Here is a 22,989-nt window from a genome sequence, read left to right on the forward strand (position 1 = left end):
CACAGTTTACGGTTGAATTCCAAAGATAGCCATTTTATCATAAATTTTATAGCGTAATATTTCTAGAATATATTTTTTTAACCGCTGACCAATTTTCACGCGACTGAGCAGTGAATGCATGGAATAGACTGTCTTTGTCCACACGCGTTCAAAAGTAAACTAAAGATTATCTCTGAAACGCTTATCGTAATCTAATTAGACCCATCTCTGGATTAAAGAGAGGATTATAGAAAATTTACGAGTCAAGTGAGCAATAAATATCTTGATAATTTTTAACGCCTGTGTCATAATTCAAGTAAAATGTCGTCAGGTGGAAAACAGTTTTTTTTATTCCGATGTATGAAGAAAAATTATTATAAAATATTTATGCGCTTAAATTTATTATTTAATACTACAGCACGTACAGAACACCAATAAATAGATTTGGGCTCGTTTTATATAACTCGTTTGTTAATAACTTGGACGTACGTTTTAAGCCATTACAGCTCTCACGTATTAATACGAGCACCTCCGATAACGTATCGAACATAACTTAATTTTTAATCTGCTATGTAAAGGTTTCTCGTCTTTATTGTTAAACTTAACTGTCTCGTCGTCGAAAATAATTCGGACTAGTAATATTACAAAAAAAATTGAGGTTTATGTTTCAATGTACATGTACATAAGGACATAATAAAAAATAGTCATCGTACCAATTGTAAAGGTTAAATTACTGTGAAACTGTTGAGATTTTTTTCAAGTGCGTTCTGTTTTGGACAACGTTGGAGCGATAATGTCAAAGTATGTTTAACTTATTATTTTATAAATAAACCTTGAACTCAAACAAAGTAAAAATAATTATACGATAAGTAAGGAAAATAATATAAAACATTTGTCGCATTTAATATATCAAAAGCATTAATAAAAAAAGATACAGACACGAATAAATTATTTTCGATCCTTGAATTACAGCGACTTTATGAGGAATAACTAACTAAAAGTGAATGTTTCACAAAAACACTAAGCCATTTTGTAATTTATAGATACAATGGAATGTGAAAAAAATTTTTAAATATCGGTGACAAAGACCGGATATCCGAAAACACAAATCACTACAAATCCGAAGTCGCTGTAAATTATAGACAATTTGGTTCAGAAACCACGTAAAGTGTAACAGATTACCCTTTACGTGTATCAAAACTGAGAGCGTAAAATCGTATGAACAGAATCACCTTAATAAAAACAAGTATTGAGTTATACTATATACACACCAACAAAATATCGAGGGTCAATTGCCTTACACTCTTTTCTCGATGTTCAAATGATGTTGAACGCTGTTTGCTTTAGTTGAAACTTCACTGAACCAACGGAGCTAAAAGTAGATTCTGTTTAAAGATCCACTTTTATATAATGGTGCAGTGTATTGAAATGGAAGAATGTACGGAACTTTGTTTTTATCAGATCGTTTAATTTTTAAATAAAATGTATGTTTAAAATTTAGATAAACACATGCGATAATAAATATGCTAGTAAGAGTTTGACATAAAATTTAGTTATGATTTTAACATCATTAAAACATGTCGATTTATACACCGTTTCAAAAGCTAAAAATCATTAACATTCTTCATTTTATGATATTTACTTAAATCGATAGAAAAGTGTTTAATTTTATTAAGTTTTGTTTAAGTTTAATAAATAAGGAAATATAAAGCGAATAAGCAATGACACCGTTATGGTATCATTAATTTTTAACAGTAGCGTACCGAAACGCGACCTCACCTTATCACTGTCGAAAGTTGAAGACCTCTCGGAGGGCGACGGAGGTCCGAGTCTCACCATTTCTATCCATTTCATAGTCTGCATTTATTCAATAACGTGTTTTGGCACATGAAACGATGCGAACACGTGTCACAATGCGCTCATAAACACGGGAACACGCGATCTTTACGTCCGCCAATACTTTAGTTTTTAATTGTTTATAGAGGCCTCCTCGATTACGTGTATTCAAAACCGCTTAGTATAGCACACTGCGCGTTCACCGTTTGCTTATAAACAAGAATCGTTTGTGTACGTCGCTGCGATGCAGTCCGGTTTAAAGACGTGCATTAATGGCGGAAACCGTCGTGATCTCAGATGGACCAGCTTTACAGCAATTGTTGTTTTATAATACAATTTGAAATCTACGCTGCGCGCACGCGACTACGACACGGCAACGCTGTGGTGGTACTGGAGGTGAAAGAAACGAGCGAGGAATGCTCCTGCCCCACCACTATTTCTTACGACAAAAACTGTGCAATAAATTTAAAATAATATTCATCGGACTACATCAAACTGCTTAATAAACCTGATCACGCCTATTCGTTACTGGTCAAAACATTCGATCTTATTTTACCGTTACCATGTTTTAAGACTGATTATTTTCAAGAAAGATCATATTCATTATTTAATTGGAATTAAAAAATATAGTCAATGGCATTGGACTTAAACGCAATGTGGCGTCACAACAGGTATGAAGGTGATGTTAACGCGACGCCCGTATCCGGTCGACGTCGCGGACGCAGAGTTTATTACAAAAAATACATTTATAGGTCACAGAGTTTTTGGACACCACATATGAATTTGTGTCACCAAACCCACATGTGAAATTGTTAATTGATAAATCTTTATACACTGGCATTGCATTATATATAAAACATAAATATTTATTGTTTTTATAATTCAATATTTTTAAATATCTTCTGATATTATCTTTAAACATGAATTTGAAACAAAGACTGATCTTTGGCATATTGTGTTGCAACAGTAATTACGTCAAGGAAATAATGTAATGACGAAATATTTTATTAATAAGCGCAATTAAATTGTATTTAAATTTTCTTTAATAAATTGTATCGCATAAAGTATTGTACATATATGATACTATACGTGTGTCATATACTTGTCGAATGCACTTGCAACAGTTATTATTTAAAGACCTGATATCAATTTATTTACAAAAGAAATGTTAATCAATAAAACCCAGCTGGTAATTTGTTCTTGAGGACATCTAAAGAAACATTCTTAAGAGTATTATTTACACTAGCATTTTTATTTATATTCATAAATTCCGATTTCTTCAGGTAACAAAAATATTGTTGCAAACAAAGTAATGACGTAGGTAGGTGTAAAAAATTAGGTCGTAGAACATCGCCAGTTAACAAAAATAAGTTATAAAAAGCCAAATAAAAAAATTAAATATGTGGTTTACATGACCTCATTCAAACAGTTTTAAATATTTCGTGATGATTATCCTTAAGAATAACGTTAGGAGGAATGCATATCATATATCTCTCGTCTTTATATTCTTATTACTTTCTACAGATAATAAGAAAAAACTATAGAAGAAAAAGTAAAAATGTTTATTACATAAATTATTTTTTAATTTGTTCCATTACTTAATTATTATAAATGATGCATTCATTTAATAGACAAAAGGACTCTTGAAAAATATTTTTAACAGATTAATTTTTAATTTCATTGCAAATTACATCTAACAACACGCTTTTAATACGAAAGACATACCTGTAAAATGATACGTCACATGTTCGGAATCAACGATCGATGTGATCGCAGACGTTTGCGGCGGCTAGAGGAGCACGAGAGGACTTCACCATTGGTACTCAACCTTGCACTAGTGCAAGAGGGAATTTACAGATGAATATTTATGTGTGTATGGCTACTGGTGTTAAAAGCAATTAGGGATATTACCATGCGGCTAAACGACACGACCACGAGGCGCTGTTGTAATGTATTAATTGAAGCGGGTTCATGGCAAACAGCGTTTGTTAATTCGTTGCAGGTTGACAAACATGTCTGCGAAATTAATTTCTACTTTTATATCCCATAATACCTATAATATTAAAACATCCAACCAAATTTATGAAAAGTTAAATAATAAATAAATGCAGAAAAATAATAAAACACTGCAAGTAAATTGTTTTAAAATTATATTTTCTCAAACAATGCATGAACTTTTATTGCCAAGGGTCGTGTGAATAACCAATGTGGGTGTTGCCAATAACATAATATTTAAATAATAATAATAAATAGTGAAAATCACGTTTATTATTTGATAGAAATATCATTAAATTGAAAGACTTACGTACATGTACACAAGTTTAGGTGGAGCCAGTACAATTTTTTTTAATTACTTTTCTTTACATATTGTTGTCCAAAAAAAGTGATTGCGTAAAAAAGTGTAAAACTACAGATGACAAATATTGTACAGGCTTTTAAAAAATATGAAGTATTTATAGCATGTATAAAATATTATAACCCCATTCAACCGGCTCTGGATAAACACAGCCGGTTCCATTTGAGATGTACTCGGATGTAATAAGATACGTTCAATCAACTTTATCGTTTAAGATAACAATAAACTCGATATATGCACCTCGAAACCGATACCCCACCAGTCAGTGTCTACAGTTACCACTGGGTCACAGTTCACCGCAGCCTCGCTTTGTAAATAAGCCATAGGTATTATCGCGGCTCAGTAATTGCTACTGTTTTATTGTGGACAATTAATCTGTAATCTACTTGTGTATAAACACGTTATATAATAAAATTTATGTTTAATAAAAAGCATACATATGTCGGCGAGACCGTATTGTATAACCGCGCAATTGTTAAAGCGTTATTGTAAGGTAGAAACATATTTTGTTAGTTTCTGAATATTAAAAAGTCATTATTGAGGGTGGACGATTATAAATAGGTGGATATAAATAACGACGCACCGACGACACAAAAAAAATAAGAGTTGTCACTTAACCCGTCGGAATGTTAACACTGACGTTGTTACGCTTTTAGTCGAATACGATTTTTAAGAAACTGCGTGGTATTTATTTTATGGCTCCTGTTATTAGGGACCTTTCGTATACCCTTATCATGCGAGGGACATGGTCTTTTAATTGTATGAAATATTTTTACATTTATTAATTTTTATTTCTCTTTCTTATTGCATGGTATAGGAATTGTGCAGTAATCATCAAAATAATGTAGGTGGCATTAGTGATGCTTACGTCCCGCTTTTTAACAATACTAGCTATAACTCTAACAAATGTTTAATTTTTATTAATTCATTATTTGTTAAGCTGCATGTCGTTAACATTTCAACATACTACGCAAAATTACTGATTAAACGCAGTATATATATGTACCTCAAATCGATTACAGCACGAGATTTTACAACATAAAACCCTAGTTATCGCCGTATTAATACGAGGAGCGCGCTATATTCGATTGGTGCTGTTAGCCTTTCGGGCTTTTACACCTTAGGTTATTACAACGTGAGCACAAAATACTGAAGTTTCGGTGTAGATATAGTTGGGAGGGTCGCAATATTATACCTCAATTCTGACGTCAAAACGCCCATCGGTTTTAAAATTATTACTATTCCAATTTGTTGCTCAATGTCGGCAACAAATTATTCAGATATCGTAAGAAAAAAATACAAACAGTGGAAATCTACCAAAATCTACGACAAGGTTAAGTTTCTTACATGTGCTACTTATAAATAAAATAAAGTTATGCATATGTAGACAGGATAAAATGCCAATAAATTATTTCAATTATTAGTTATTTTATTTTATTATAATAATAACGATGATCTACCTACTAATAATAATGAAATATGCAATGATGTCATAAAAAAACCTTACTGAGTTTTGAATTTTGCGCACATCATTAAATTGACAACTTTGTTACCCGAACGCAAAGTAAAATTATTTTAAATGCTCCACGTGAATGTCTTTTTAGATTTATGGCGTAATATAAACCAGAGTACATAACATATTAACTTACTAACCAGGTTTCGCTGCTGCCCAAGTGGCATTTTCGGATTCTATGAGTGCAAAGTGAGGGTATGGAGGGCGATTAGCCTAAAAGTCCTTTTAAGGTAGTTAGTTCGAGGGCTCCATGAGAAGCCTCAGCTCGGGCCGCTACTAACTTCCATTTTACCGGAATGGGAAATAATAACATGATTGTTATCTCAAATAAAATTAATCTTGTTCCACTTGTTATTAGATGCTCTTTGACATGTAATAAACTATACGGCGATATATTAAATTCATGACAAACATGAAGCAGAATGAATTAATTAAGCCTTAAACTAAACAACAAATTTGTTTTGCGAAAAGCTTTGACGCATATAAAAACGTGGGGCCTTATGAATCGTACTGTCGTTATAGACGCTAATGAGGTCTGATTCAGCAATTGCTGACATCCGTAAGCTAATATTAGGTCTAGTTTATTGGTGCATAGGAAAACGTCGTGTACCATCACCGACAACGTGCGTGCTATTTTCATCAGGTTAACTGCAACTAATTTAAGCCGCGCTAGTGAATACGTATCTTGACAGATAAACCATAATTATGGTGACCTGTCTTCCGGTAAAACTTATAACTGCAGTATCCCAATCTAATTATAGAATAGAATGCAGTGGTCAAACCCAAGGCATCTGAGGGAGATATCGAGTTTTTTTTTTTTGTAAAACAAGGCTAAAGCTTAGCACCCTTCCTCCTCAAAACTGTGGAATCTGTAAATGCCAACAGGGCAAAGGTGACCATTCACTACAAAAAATGTATTGGTTTTTTTTAAGTTTATATTATACAGTTATTAAAAAATCATCTATATTGACCGTATGTAAAGAGATACGACATAAATCAGTATAAATACTATCTATCTAGTTGGCCGGCAAGCTTGATCGACCACAAAAAAAAAGAACTAACATACTCATCCAGTAGAAAACTGTCTTTAAATCCTGTCCTATGACTTTTATCGCAAACTTGCAAGTACATACATTCAAGAATATTTTCAAGTAAAAAGATTTTGTAGTCATTTCATATTTTTAGTAGTAAATTTTATTGTAAGTTGCTGATAATTTAGCTAATTGTTAATCTCTATTTACGTTTAGCTAATAATTTAAATGAATGTAGGCCGCCAATGCAAACATCTAATTTATACGGTGAAATATTTACTTAAAAAAATAGTTCATCTAAATGATGAATAAATTATCTTTATATTATAAACATTCAATGTATGCGGGTTAAGCGTTTTGTTCAGGTGTATAAGCTTTAAATAGGTGAATGTATAGCTCATTTCCTGTCAATTAATGTATAGTAGACCATATGTAAACAAGAGTTAAATATTAACTATTATAATATTCGGTTTACTACATCTTAAAATTAATTATTGTTTTCCACTTGTGCCTGTAGACTGTTTACAGAAGTTATATTCATTCGAATAGTTTCAGAGTAATCACTTTAGACAGGGAGACTGGAAATAGATGTAAAATATTTAAAGCTGTTTGCTAACTACTTAGCTATATATGACCCCTTTCTTTTACTTGTTATTGCAAAGGCATGGATTAAAATCTGTCTGGACTGGATGAAGTTATTAAATTAAATGATGTCAATGGCCATTCCGGTGTTTGTAAACAATGCAGGTAATTTGATATGAAAGCTCCGTATATATTACTGCCACACATTAAAAACCAAGAAGGAATTGAAGTAAGGGACAACTAGAGCTCGGCGAATTCTTAATCCGTTGTAGTACACAGTGTACCGGGCCAAGCCGAGGTTCCTGCGGGGACCACTGAAGCTTGGCTTATATGGTAGCAAGCATAGGGTTTTAGGTGGTCGAGTGCTAACACCGCTAACACCAACAGGTTTCAGGTGTTAGCACTCTACCACCTAAAACCCGATATAGATGTCAAATTGTAGACAATATTCCATGCCAAAAAGTAATAACAATGCATTGACGTGGTTAACACCTAAATAACAGAACTTGTTTATCTTCACCAACAACTAATTAACATATTGTAATTACGTTGTTTTCTCTCAGTACTTTGAGAATAATAACAACCGCGAAGATACGTATGTTAGTGGGCAAATGTCATTGGATTGGATACGTGCCACTTGTTACAGTACCTGTTTACAGGCGTCTAAAATGAAAAGGCTACTGGTTTTGTGAAGGTTATATGGCGTTGTTTACTAAAAATTGTTATTGATTATACATATGGATTATTTCTATATATGTTACTATGACTGAAATGATGATAATGGCACACTACGTATGTACATACGTACAGCGTATCTATAGATAATCCATAAAAATCTTAGCCAGACTAGTAAATTTCAATGTTGTTTATATTGAAATATGAATCACGCACAATGTAGACAGTAAAAATTACTACTTAATAGTTGTTAATTGATACAGTACCGCTTATTTCTATAAAGCTGCCACAACTTAGAAATTGGGATAAGTATTGAGATTCTTATCGGAAACAACTTATATTTTTAATTAATTTATTTACATTAATACTCACTTGATCACTTAAAGTAGTCACTCGTCTACGTCATGACAAGAATGCCGGAAGAGTATATTTTGAAAGATAGTATTGTAATCAAATTGATCTCTTCTATGCGAGGATGCCAAACAATGCAGCAAATTTTTAAATTTATTGCATGATAATTCAGAGGCATAAAAAATGTAATGTGGATTCGTACATTAGTGCCTATAAAAGTTATCAATTATAGGAAGCTTGGATTTATCCTTTAGGAGTGACACGATTTTGCTGATCGCCGTCTAACTTTCACGATGATTTTTGAATGTTCTAATAGAGAACAACATTTATGATGGTCACATACGGGGTTGACATGTCAAGGATCAAATCTCAAACTAAAATTAACGATCATAAAAAAATCCAGAAACCTTAACTATAAGACAGTTCTTAAAAAATTAAAATATACTAATCGTGCTGTGTTCTAATGGTCACCTGGTTGACTTTCTTTTCTATCTAATAATGTTTGTACGATAAGCTGCTATAAATCTGTTGTTAAGTCGTCTTGAGTCTAGACGTTAGTGGCTTTTTAAAGCCCTCCTCTTGAGTGATAAGACGGTAGATCAAAGACAAATTTCAATGAACGCATAACTAAATAGATATTTGCTGTGTGCACCGCGTTACGAAAATGCAATCGATATTAATATATTATTATTTGTTAACTTGGTAGTAACTCAGAATAAAAGTACCGGCACATTCTACATCGTACGTGGCCCAAATATCTTTCCATACGCTTGTATATATCCCTTGGGTTGTTACCGGTAACTATAAGAAATCATAATTAGCTACCAATAAAGATTGGTAGCAGGAAAGTGGTTGAGGAGTGTTTCCTTGACAGTTAATAATTGATTATTTATTTTTATTTATTGTGGTATGTTCAAATAGGCATTTTAATATTTTTATTGTAAATATATATGAATAAATGTATGTATGTATATATGTACTTGTCTCTAAGAGTACATATTTAATATTGTACAACCATACTATGGTTAATGGTTAATATTAATTATATGGTAATGGTTAATATGGTAAAAATTACCCTGATTGATAAGACCGCCCATTGTTACCTTATATTATTAAAACTTCAAGTTTTTCTTTTCTATATTAAATGTGCCGTAAAGGGTATTAAATAAATAAGAATAAATTCCAATTAATATTCACATCGAACGTCGAAGCCAAACGCGATACATAAATATTGAATAGAAAGTGCGTCACGACTCGGGTTTTCTTTGTACTTGAGCGGTTAATTTAAATTTTAAAACTTTCATTTTGTGAAATCGTTTTAAATAAATAATAAATGTATTAAATTCTTCATAAAAAATAACTAGTTACACATTAACGTGATGATTTATGCAGACAAATATTATCCATATGAGCAAATTAATCTAAATATAATAATAAAACTATATATCCCCAAAATTTAGTGCCACGCTAAATATGTTTAAAGAATTCATTAACACAAGAGACGTCACAATCTACTCCCTTTTTATTATACTGACCATATGTGAGAATATAACATCAAATAATGAAGTATTTGTATGCTTTCATACAAACGCAGTCTTCGTTTATGGTTAAGAAACGACATGTAATACGATATGCAAATAAATTTAAGACGTCAACATGACTAAAATATGAATACATGCATAATGATAGTGTCATTTAAATTCAGTAGTTATTCAAAAACAAAATCGTATTTACGCGTTTATTTTAATGTGTATGTGCGCTTATAAATTTCTCAGCTAGTGTCGATGTAAAATCTCTATCGGTAAGTGGAACGTATATTAAACGCGTTTGTCGCGGCCACGCAACGATCTTCAAGTTTATTGAATTCAAATAGTTAAACTTTATCACTAGAAAGACGGAAGCAGTCAATTGACCGAATTTTTTATTTAATAGTTCGCTTATTCTAAAACCTTTAATGTAAACTTGGTGATTATTTACTACTTTTATTAGTTTACGTAGAAGCTTAAAAAAATACAATCAAAATCATTCTAGTTTATTTGTTCAATTTCTAAAACGCTGATGTACCGACAAAGACGGGAGCAGTTATTTGACTGCAATAATCTATAAATGCTATAATAAAATATAAGTAATGTATATATTTGTAATATGGCGGTACTTTTGTACACATGTGAATTATCTATTTGTCGGTAACAATCGTAACTTGCTTGATGTTGTTCGTGTTACTCAGTACGATTATTGTAAATAAATTATTCAAGGAGACGAAATATTTCAATTGCTGCAAAAACCTACCAGAAGATTAATCGGAATGTAAATCTGAAAAAGTAGAACATAGCAGTGACGATGATTTTTAGTTGCGTGAAACTTTAAATTCTAAATGTGAATGCGCAGACCCAGAAAATCAGGTACTGTGTGCTGCCAGATTAGTAATATCAATACTATTCACAAGCAGAATCATAATTACATACAGTACATAAAATAAAACTAACAAATTATACAACGGTTGTAAAAAGCCGATTTGTGGTTCTTGTAATGTTATTAAAGCTCTGAATTGTGAAATTTGTTACTGAATAATTACGTAATATGTAATTTGTTGATATTAGTACCTGATTTTTTGAACTTAATAAATAATTGTCCGAAAAGTTCTCCTTTCAGTCATTTGATCGCTCGCCGTCTTTATAGACTTGCCATCTTTCTAATGTAATTAACATTAGAACGTTCAAATTTGCAATATAAAAATTAGGCGGTTGTAATTATTTTTAAGAAACATTATCATTAATTTAGCCGTAAGACGTCCACTGCTAGACATGTACCTCCCCATAAACTTCTATCAGGACCAGGAAGCGACCTGCGTCTAGCACCTTGAGCTAGTCGATGATCTCCGCTCTAGAATCTTAAGGTCTTACCCTTATGATTAATATAGTAAGAGCTTATCATAACTACTTTATAATAAAAAAGAAAACTCTTATATATCTCGTGATAGAGAAAAAAAATAAGATATATACATAAATAGCAAAATATTTAATTGGGTAGTTATTAATCGTCAATTAATTCACACCACCTTTGTCTTTAAAGAATTAATCCGATAATATTAAATAAATTAAATAGCTTATCTAAATGTTGCATCATTAAAATCTATCTCTACGTCTAAAAGGGTAAAAGTAAGACCGTGTCTCAATTTTTTACTTATCGCTAAAGAGATCTAAATAGATAAGTTGATTCAAACACATATCAAAAGTTGCTTGTAATTAGAAGATAATAGCGCACTTCTTATCGCACGGTGACGTAAATATGCAAAGATGATTATATTCTGAACTTATTGATTGGAGAACAAACTATTGTAATTTTAATATTATGCACGCCTTAATAACCATTATTTACGTAATTATTTGTGATTAAATGTAAAGAAGATTAAATAATTTGCAGTTTATTTATTATATACTACACCAAAATTTAAATTTACGCATAAACGTCTCGCGTATCTGTGACGGATGAAAAGAATAAACTTTTCCGCATTGTTACTTTCCATTTTCTTGAAATTCTTTATTTGATGCCGTGAAATTATACTTTATGTGGTTTTGTTAAAGATAAACTATCCTTATCGCCATCATTTCAGTTGTATGATAAATCTATGAAAAGTCATACGTACAGGACATATGACTTCCCATATATATCTAACAGGATCGGTAGAAACCTGCGTTTTCCGACGACCTCACCACAATATTCTAATCCTAATTGAGCTGTGACAGTACTATACTTGTCATTTTGCCAATACGGGAGAGAATTTTTTTTTGCGTTTCATATAAATTCTTGGTTATCCTTTGATTTTCAAAATTATTGTAAAATAACACCTTCAGAGCAGCATCGCAAACTAGTAAATCATTTTTATCCATTTTTATACCCATAAGTAAAGCACGGTACACTTATTAATCATATGGCTGTACGACAGCTGCATCAGGTTGTTACGCAATGTTAAACAATTTGCGAACAAGAGATGTGACACGGCAACTAGCCCGGCTCCGCGTCCCATTGTTCGTCAGCTATTGTGTTTACGCGGCGACCACATGCACCGCCTGCCTCACATTTTGCTTATTCACACACGACTATTATTTAGACACGTAATTAACTAATTGCATTATAATTCCGCTACACTAGTATTAAGGACTTCATCCTCATCATGTTCGCCGATCGACGCCCACTGCAAGGAATAAGCCTCCGCCGAAAATAGCGACGATGCGGTCACCCAGTATCTTGCGCTGCCCGCCACCCACATAAACATACTTCTACAATAGTATGCCTATCCTCTACAGTGTTTTTATTAAAGCCTAAGTTATAAAGAAAAATACCGCCCTTAAATTATATATTTTGAATAACTTTATTATAGTGTTTTATGTCTGTAACATATTTTAAAATGAACTAAAGACCACCAAATGTTATAAAAATATTTTCGTAAATTTTTTATTAAGAAATAAGTAAATATTGTTAATGCACATAAAAAGGCTTCTACAGTAACTCCCTATAGGTCATCACAAGTCTTTGGAGACAGTACTACGTATATATCAAAGTTAAGATTGACAATAACACCGACTTCACACGTTTTGAGAAGTATAGAATTATCAGAGCACGGGTAATCATAAATGATAACTTTTACTACGAGGTATAAGAACGATTAAAGGTTGGAAAGCACTGTAAAAATAAATATTATTACAATTACTGCTATTGTTGGTTGTGTATTATCTGTTGTAAAATTTATAGCGCAATATACTTTAAATTTAAAACAAAACGGATGTAAGATATTGATTTATCTTATCGAACAATTACTTCGTATCCACAATTTTAGTAAAATTGCTAAAATCTGCTTAGCGCTAATGCAAGCAGCATTAATTAGCTGCACCAGTTAATAAAATGTATAATAGACAATAACAATGAAATAACTAAAATACGGAGCCACTATTAACATTCAATAAATTTAGTGAGGGAATAAAATTTGTGCATTTTCATTTCACTAAGTGCGTAATTGCTACATTGAACGGATAAAAGGCAAATAGAACTTGAAGACAATTTCATTGTATACGCAACAATTGTGCAATATGAAGGAAATGTATTATTGTTTATCTTTTTTATTAACTTTTATTTCTGCTCAATTGAAATTACCAGGGCGCAGAGTCGCCAAAATCCCCTTTAAGGAAACTCGACAGCTCCCGGGAGAGCCTAGATTCGGGTCGTTACATATTACTATTTCATCGGATTGGGTGGCCGCCGGGCTTTGATTTGATTGCTTTGGCGGACGATCTATGCAGTGACTAGGCTCAAGGCCACCAAAAGGTGACTTTGGCAAGGGCTGCCGCTCTTCGATAATGCACACATCAGACACAAAGGCGGCAGAAATGGCGGAAGAACCCCAGTGACGCTTTTATCTAGTATGATCCAATTGTTTATCCGAGTTCTATTTGCCTTTGGTGCACGCGTTACAAACGATACCTCCGGGCGGGGCTCCTCGCCGAGCGAGTCGCCCAGGGCCTCAGCCTGGCTCTTCATTATGGAATATATTTTGACGTACGGCGCCTTCAGCAGCTATGCGCAATCGCATCATACATTAGAATACATTACACATGAGTCAATTATGTTGTTATTGTCCTTTAAATCAATGTGTATCGATGTGTTGTCAAAATGTTTACCGACATAAAAATAAAATGTTTTTTACATTCCTATGTTGCCTCAATTGTTAACAACTATTATATTATTCTGTAATAAATTTAAATTTTACACGTAATATGATATATTTGTAACAGACACAAAAATCATCGAACGATACGCCATTACTATTTTGTGTACATAAATTACGTAAAATAATTCAATTGACACGAATATCGATGTTAAGAAGTGTGAATGTACTAAAAACAATTTATATGCATAGATCGATTCGATTAATATCTATCGTTTCATAATAAAACAAATTAGTGTTCGACATTTATGTACTTTTAGAGCACTGTTTGTATTTGAAGTTAGTAAATAATGTTTCATGTGTACTGTAATGGAATGTGCGACAGATGCGTTGTCGTATTACGTTGTGTTATATAAAGCATTGTAGACACACGTGTTATATTCATTAAAAATTTGAAACAGTTGCACATTTGAAATATATTACTTACCTCCCACGACTCTCTAGTAATGTCCGATACATCGCCGGAGCTGCCGGTACGCTCGCCCTGCGAACCAAAATAGCTCGTTGTAGATGACGTTAAAATTACACCACTAATTCGAAGTTTTCAGACTGTGACGTCAAGTATTTATCTTGAACGATGGTAGCGTGAAGACTTATCATGCCTTTGTATGCGACAGTAAGTAATAAAAAATCAACGCCCAGTTCTTGTTGATTCATAAATAATTACATAACTTGATGAAATGAATATTTTGAAACCAATATCCAGCTGTTCTGTTATTAGATTATCATAACTTTGGTTTGTGGTTTGGCAAAACAATCCGTTACCTACAATCTAAATACAGTATTTTAATTAACAGCGTCACATATATCAAAGTTTACTTAAAATTGGGTTATAGGGAAGGTAAGGGCTAATTCGAGAAAATACATATCAGCACGTTGCTTAATACATTTTTAATAAAGTCGGTTAAGTTCCGTTGTGGTTTGACAAAAGCAATTTTTTTATTTCAAAATCAGACAATTGCAGTATGTATGATTTCTTGTCTGCCGTTTACAGGGTTAGTTCACTGTAAAAAAATAGATAAGTAAAAATACTGTAGTTAGAGTTATGGAAATAACAACTAATTGCATATATTTTTTTCAATGTCATTAACCTTGAATAACGTTGATTTATGGGACAGATTACAAGCCTATGAAATATATAAATATTAAGCTATTCAAACTATCTGCCAATAATTATTGCGATAAATTGTTAGAACGATTAAATTTACTTTTATAAATGTTATAGAGCAGTTTAATCATGTAGACGATTATTGCCATCAGATGACACACCTACGATATTAGTTTGAATGTGAAACTTTGATGTTGGCGTGCACACATCGCGCGAGCCCTCGAGGCGTGTGCGTGTTAGATTAGCTTCGATATCGCCGGCTCGGTACACCATTAGCCGCGACAAATCGAACCTGCACTATGACGTACGTTGATTTCATAATAAATGAGATTGTTACTTACTTTCCGATTATAAACGGTTAATTATCAACAAATTAATTGGATATTTACTTTTAATTCTAAATTCCCTATCCACTTTTTTTTATTCATATTTTTATTCACTTCGGACTAAATGACATAAAATTGAGTTCTCTAAGATTAGCATCCTTTAATACAAAGTAAGTCTCTATAAATGTTCTATATAGGACCTTATTTAAGAAGTGTTCACAACTCAGTGTATATTTTTTGATACACTTTCTTAAATATCTATAGAAAAAAATAATAATTTCCAAGCTTAACTTAAAATCCTTAACACTATATTAGGATTTCTTTTATCATTTTTTATATATACTATTTTGTAGTGGTAACTCCACTAAGTTGATAGAGCCTAGAAAAGGGAGTTACAAGCTTCTCTTTATGAAGCCCAAAGATAGGTATATCAAGCTTGTCTTTATTATGTAAATATATAAATAAACAATGTTTGTCAAAATTTTATTTTTCACGAAACACTTATGTAAATATCTGAGAGTATTTTGATTTAACTTTTAAAATATTACGTTATGCTAAGCTACTATTAATGAGGTAAAGAAGGTTTGTAGTTGTACCTTGATCCCGGGCTTAGTGTCCTCGTCGTCCCATTCGGTGTCGCTGTCTATAAGTTCGTAGCCCTGCGCGGTGACGTCACCCAAAGGTCCGTAGCGGCTCGGGACCCAGTGGGTCAGGAACTTGTACAAATCGTCCACCCTGACAATGATAAAAAATATAAATAAGTTCATTTTACATGAGATACGGTTCAAACGCATGTAATATATCATTTCCTTTATAGATATTCTATTGGCAGTCATAAATTTTCCTTTTTTAACTTAAACAAAATTAAATAATTTAGATTTTGAAAAGTTCTAAAAATAATAAGCTGTGGCAAATGACGGATCACAGAGGCACACGATTATTCAAAGAAACAAAAGATAAGTTTACTAACGTGAACTAATGGTATAAATTGTTATAAACAGTAGAAATATGAGATTCAAACAGCTAAACAAGCCTTCACTTCATATACGAGAGGTGTTATCACCAGTAAAGTATGTACATCCGAAGTATGTAACAAAAAGAAGAATGCGTTCAATAGGTACAAAAGCCACAAATCGCATCTGCACTGTGAAAAATTAATGCTTTTAATGACGTATATATTTTAATATAATTCATATTCGTGACAAATAAACGAGGCTTATTGTAACAATAGATTGTTTACGCAATTACAGTTTATTTTTATGGCGAAAGGACTTACGTATATTATACAGATTGGTTCGTTAGGAAAAAGATAAAAAATGTAGAGTTCACGCACTGTCAACATAGAGTAAACCCAAAGAAAAATTAATGGTTTCTATAATAATAAAAACAGTAAAGATAATATAGTAACAAAGAATGATTTCAAAATTTGGATTACAACATATTAATTATTGTTTAATATCTGTCTCTGTAGAGTTTGTCCTGTCTTGTGATAATTTTATAAGGGGTGATTGTGAATAGGTGTAAAATCTTGTAAACTATTAACTGACAAGCGAGCTATACATTATCCCCTTTAAAGCTTTTACATCTATTACCGATCAACCTGTATATAACGATATATTTCATATTCGCGAGAAACGAACGGACTGTATATGCATTACATAACGGTAATATTTGCTCTATGAATTACATCCTTTTGTAAATATGATGTACACGAACCTGTTCCTCGGGATGCCGAACCAGTACTCGGGCTTCATGCGCTTGCGTCCATAGGACATTAGTTGAGTGGAGCGAGGAAGTGGGCGTCCAGCAGGCTTGCCCATGCGCAGGCGCAAGTACAATGGCGGATCGTCGCTTGGGCGCGCCGGACGTGGAATCAGTTCTATAAATTAACAAGTTATTATTTCTATGTATCAAAATCTCAAAACATGCCGAGTAAATAATATAATTATTTTAAACACAAACTAATAATAAAAAACAAACTAGTAATATGTTTCAGGTTACAACTTTGTAGACGTGAAGATTCACATTTTTCAGACTTTTCCGTAAAATACCTGTATCTTTGTACATAACTATACATTAGTACAAATTTATATTAGATATAGTTTCCCAGAAAAAAAAAACTCTGTACTAGTATGATTCACTTAATATTACAGATGCAAAAGTTTTAAAGCGGTCAATGTATAACTTAATTAGTGAGCAAAAAGCTTGAAACTTTTACACCTATTTCCACCTGTATAAAGCGATCACTTTGAATTATTTTACATTAACTTATGTTTTTATTGGTCTGTAGTATTCATACAACTTCTCGCAGTACAAAGCCCTTAGGGATAGATGGTAAACAATAATTAACCGAAATACGTAGTAATTCGAATTTTGAAAACGCATTTTTCACTATAATATCACGTAATTATTTTTTTTCAATCATCGTATAAAGAGTGTACGACACATTAATTAAGAGCAAATGTGCTATATATTCACGATTCTAAAGCAATTACACTAATCACCATATATAAATAAGGACTAATTGTCTTATCTACAATCCTTTAAGAGTGTAGTCTATATTTGATTATACGTTCAATCGTACAATTTTTATCTAATATAAAACAACAATTAACACTTACTATCAAATGATGCAAAGAGATCGGGCATATCGTCCACCGACACCATGCTGCGATAGTCCAGTCTAGGTTGAGTAGAACCACTGGAAGAGGTCGATTTAGTATGGGAACGACCAAAACCTCCCAATGAACTGCGCCTGTATAAATATCACATATTATAGAACATTGACAGTAACCTGACGGAGTAATACAAGTCAAAATATTATAAATCATTGTGAAGTTGCACATAAATTCAAAATTCCAGTTGCTTTACCTGTGAAAGAATTCGGAACAATAATTAAAAAAGTTAACGTGAAATTAAGATCACTCAGTGATATAACAATTAACATATAACAACATGCTGAATGCCGCAAAACTCGTAAATTACCAGGAGGGTGCCAGCAAAATGTTCATGGTAAGTGTCTGATGAATTATATCAGGGAAAATCTTTCAACATCCTTAAGCGATTATAAAATTGATGATGAAACCGGGAGCTAGCGCCACGCCATAACGCCAAGCCTTTTCTTACATGCACACAGTAAACGCAAATACTACGTTTGTTAGGAAACTATTATCATTATTGTTGATAAGACTTCTATTCGCCTTAATTCCTCTGCAGAAAAAAGCTTTGAACAAGTGTCGTAAACATCAAAACATTATATTATCGTCGCAAAACTAAATTAATTGTAAACTAACTTAGTTTGACTTTGTAGCATTTAGCAAGTTGAATTTTTAACATATATAAAGCCAAATATAGCTTTAATGCACTTTTGTAATATATCTTTGTTTGCAAGGCGTGTCGTATAGCGGTGCACCGGCGACGTCAATATTGATAATGGCCATGATACAATACTCCGAACAGATTACAATCCTAACACAATAAAACATGCAAACTCTTTATTGCCAAGTGAAGCAACAGTTGAATTCTGGACATTCATCTAAAATTCAAACGCTTTAGAAACAACAGACACAATAAGTGGAGAATCCTAAATACAAAAACAGTGGTACGGAAGAGGCTGTACATTGGACCACAACATTCTAACAATTCTAACTTAAATAAATTGGTTAAATCCAAAATAATCTTTCACTGAGATAATATTTAGAATACAATAACAATAAATTTGTACTTAATAATTTTTACCAATTTATTTAGTAATGAGACATTGAAATCTAGCTCAATATTGTAACATTTTTTTTATCTAATTCAACTAGTCTATAAACATACACACTGAATTTTAAATAAATAAAAACTTAATAAGATTTCCGAACAACTTATTATTTTCAAAATCTTTCCAGAATTCTTTAAATTATTAATTAATAATGATATAATTCCAAGTAATTTGTTAGAAAACGAGATTAATGTATAAACAAATAAATATATATATATATATATGTATAAATATTTTAAAAATTCAATGTGTATAACAAAGGTCATAAAAGTGAAGGATAGTTGGGGTCCAATCTCAGGGCCTTAAGGCAACACAATACGGACTTCGCACATCGATTGACATTGGCAGCGTGGGCTCACGTACCCCGATGTAGAGAACACGTCGTGTGGCGCCTCCTCTGATGGGGTTTTACTCAGGAACAAACCAGTACCGAACTCCACTAGGTTCATTGGTGAGCTATGGCATATTGTCAATGAACGCAGTGGTGTCGAGATCATTTGGGTAGATTCCGGTTAGCATCCACGGTAGCAAAGGAAAAATTTAGGATTTTTTTTAATAATTTAGTAGCATATCCAGGGTGTATATTTTAAACAAAAAAAGTATTGGTATATTATAGAAAAGTTTTCCGTGTGATACAGATTTTATAGGATTCATCCAGATTTTATTAGAATAATCATGCTACGGTGTATACTCAGGCTGACCATGCAACAAAAATTAGTGTTGCCAAATATAATTAAAGATTTTACAAAATATTTCATTGTGTTGTAAAATATTATTCACTATTAGTTAAATTTACATCTTTACAAAAAAATGTTTATGTAAATATTATTTATGATGTCAAAAATTATAATTGAAAAAGACATATATGTACTGAATGTAAGTGACATGTATGAAATTTACAAAACATATCATATAATTAATATAAATTCCTATCTTAATTAAATGTGCAATAGAGATAATACGTTGCATTATCTTTATTGTATATATAGTAAAACAAATTATTATGAAGGCTATAAATAATACCGCAGACTAAACAAACCAGTACATAAGGACAGATTGACCATAAAGTTGTTTGTGTGAGTGTAATGATGGGAAAGAATAAATTCCAGGTGACATTGAGGTCACAATTAGTATATAGATCAATCTTAAAAGGATGAAACATTGAAGTCTTTCAACACATATATAACTTTTTTAATTGTAAAAGATATTTATAACCTTATGGAAATTTTGACTTGATCGTTAGTAATAAATGATACTTAAGAACACGGCTGTCATTGAACAATAGGTCATTTTTGATTGTGATATATTCATAGTAATGAAGAGATAAAGTGTAAATAATTGAATGTTAATTGCACATCGTTTGTGTGAACCAATATTATTTTAAGTTTTTTATTATTATTAACTATTGCATAATTAATCTTGTCTTTGTGTTTCTCAAGTTTTTTTTGTTTAATGCGTAATTTTTCTAGTAACAATAAAAATTAAACGAAAAAATAATAATAAGAAGTGTTTGCAATAACACAAAGGATTATTACAACACACAGAATTGTGTAATAATTAATTGTATGAAAGATAATTTAGTACTTTGAATACTGAAAATCGAAATAGGTTGTGAACTGTAAACTGTTTTACGAAACTAAAAATGGTAGAATTTTAAGTAGAAATTATTCTTATATTAATCGAGTAATAAATAAACAACGACCTCAACTTACCTGTTGAACACTTTAGAAAAGACACTGGTGTTGTGACTATCGGCGGACGTCGGAAGCGAGTCACTTTGGGAGCCCTGGCTGGCTCCAGTAGGTCCTTCGCCGGTTAGACCTTCTACCCACGAAAGTGGATAAGACAGCCTCTTCAACATCTATAACAAAGTAATTGTGTCAGGAGTATTTGCTGTAGTTTTCATTCTAATCTGTCAGTGTAGATAAGTGAAGATAAAGAAGAACAAGGGGAGTGTTTATTTTCAAATAAAAACAATGACTGATAAAATTTACAATCCAACTGTAATCCTATTTGTACAGTGTCAATTGATATGGCGTAGATATTTAAGACGATTTACTACCATGTTAAAAAAGTAATTATCTACAAAAAATGTGAATAATAAATAATAAACATTTTAGTGCTACCGAAACAACTGTACCGTGCCTTAAGTATGTGCGCGGCGTGACGGGGGAATTATCGGCCATTCCGTTTCGTGCCGTTAATCCACTGTTAACGCTCGCAGCGGACGTGCGGTTCATGTTCTTTCTCGGCCCCCACCGCGCTGCACTTTCCTAAGGCGCGGTAAAGCTGTTTCGACGGCACTATAGTGACTAGAGATCCATAATTAGCGAAATTGACAGTGAGATGAACCGATTCGTATTCTTTTATTAAATCTTCAATAATCAAACCTTGTTTTTCTTATCAGGTTTTCCAATTTCCTCCTTTTGGTTGTTTCCGTCAAGAGAGAAAGAGACAGCGGCGGGTTTGCGTGGTGTCCTCTCATTTTCTCCGAGCGGCGGTGCGGACAACGGCGGTTCAGCGCGAGGCAAGCACACCGGTGGGACCCACTCCGCAGACAAAACAATGTCTGCATCACTATACACCTGTTAAATATATATATAAATCAGTAAATACTTAAAGATAAATAGAAAATATGTTAAATCTTTAGTTAACGACAATTTTATGCTCTAGCATAAATTGTGTCACAAAAATAAATTTATTTAAAACATTCTATTTTTAATATTATTGGTTGTTTTAAAAATATCACAATATAAATCTTTTAAAATATATGGTACAACTAATGTTTTAACAAGGAAATAAAACATCACATAGTGTCAACATACAGAAAAAAGATCTTTAAACATTTGAAGATTTGAAAAAAAATCAAAAGATACAAAAGATACATAATAAAATACAGCAAGAAGTCCTCGCAAAACCTATTAAAGTTTATTAAAATAACAAAAACACATATAAACACACAAACAAAGTAGTATTTTTTGTAAAGTCCTTCGCCAGAAGTTGTAGGAAAGTACAAGGAACCTCCCCCGCCCATAACCGCCTCACCTCTTCGTGGCAAATGCAAGAAGTCATATCAACATCGTGATATTCGACGTAGAAGTTCTCATGAAAATTCTTTTCATAATTCGCGTCGAACATGGAAACGTCAGTCTCTGCTGTCTCCATTATTGTGTCAATGGCATGATAACAATGTTCATGACATATATCAATCGCATGATAGTACTCTTCGTGATCTGACGACAGCGATGAAATTGAATGTGTATCCTAAAATTTATTACATTTTATTTACCCAGTTGGAGTATGGTTGCAGTTACTTTAATGTTTTATATCAATATATATTGCATATTTTAAAGTTGCTATGAAACAAGTGAGTTGAATTGGTAAAAATTGTATACTTGCATTCATAATTATATTTAAATATATCTTTATACATTTTTTCTCATAATTCTACTTTTGATTAAATAACAAAATGAGCAGTGGTAACGCGGCGGTAGTGGACTTGCGATTGTAGGTTTCGGGTTCAATTCTATGGATACAATTTTATATAATTCACACTATGCATTAATGATATAGATTTGCCACACAAACAAGTTTCAAAATAATGGATAGCAGCGACATCTGCATACCATAATACCACACTGTGATATATCCTCTCATAAAAATCTTTAGGGAAGGCCTATTGCTTGCAGTGGACGTTTATTGGCTGAAACGACATCGAAGATGAAATATGACATGCATATATTA

At 32.3% G+C, this 22,989-nt stretch overlaps 1 protein-coding gene across 11 annotated transcripts in view; it reads right to left on the minus strand.

Annotated features, from left to right (window-relative positions):
• The window catches only part of mtd (mustard), a 124,665-nt gene that overhangs the window by 8,570 nt on the left and 93,106 nt on the right, over positions 1 to 22,989 (minus strand). For 9 of the 11 annotated variants that reach the window (XM_068772871.1, XM_068772874.1, XM_068772876.1 and 6 more), the window contains 6 exons: positions 21,636 to 21,830; positions 20,958 to 21,106; positions 18,101 to 18,234; positions 17,196 to 17,358; positions 16,076 to 16,214; positions 14,473 to 14,529 (listed from right to left, as the gene is read on the minus strand). In XM_068772871.1, the coding sequence (XP_068628972.1) occupies positions 14,473 to 14,529; positions 16,076 to 16,214; positions 17,196 to 17,358; positions 18,101 to 18,234; positions 20,958 to 21,106; positions 21,636 to 21,830 (837 nt within the window). Of the gene's footprint in view, positions 1 to 1,758; positions 2,195 to 3,540; positions 3,593 to 14,472; positions 14,530 to 16,075; positions 16,215 to 17,195; positions 17,359 to 18,100; positions 18,235 to 20,957; positions 21,107 to 21,635; positions 21,831 to 22,989 lie in introns of those variants that run through there. The other 2 variants (XM_068772880.1, XM_068772879.1) reach the window with 2 other exon arrangements.

Source organism: Battus philenor, unplaced genomic scaffold (genome assembly GCF_028537555.1).
Source record: "Battus philenor isolate CCGP_79_NKW_IND1 unplaced genomic scaffold, ilBatPhil1.0.hap1 SCAF_5, whole genome shotgun sequence".
In the NCBI taxonomy this organism is placed as follows: Eukaryota; Metazoa; Arthropoda; class Insecta; order Lepidoptera; family Papilionidae; genus Battus; species Battus philenor.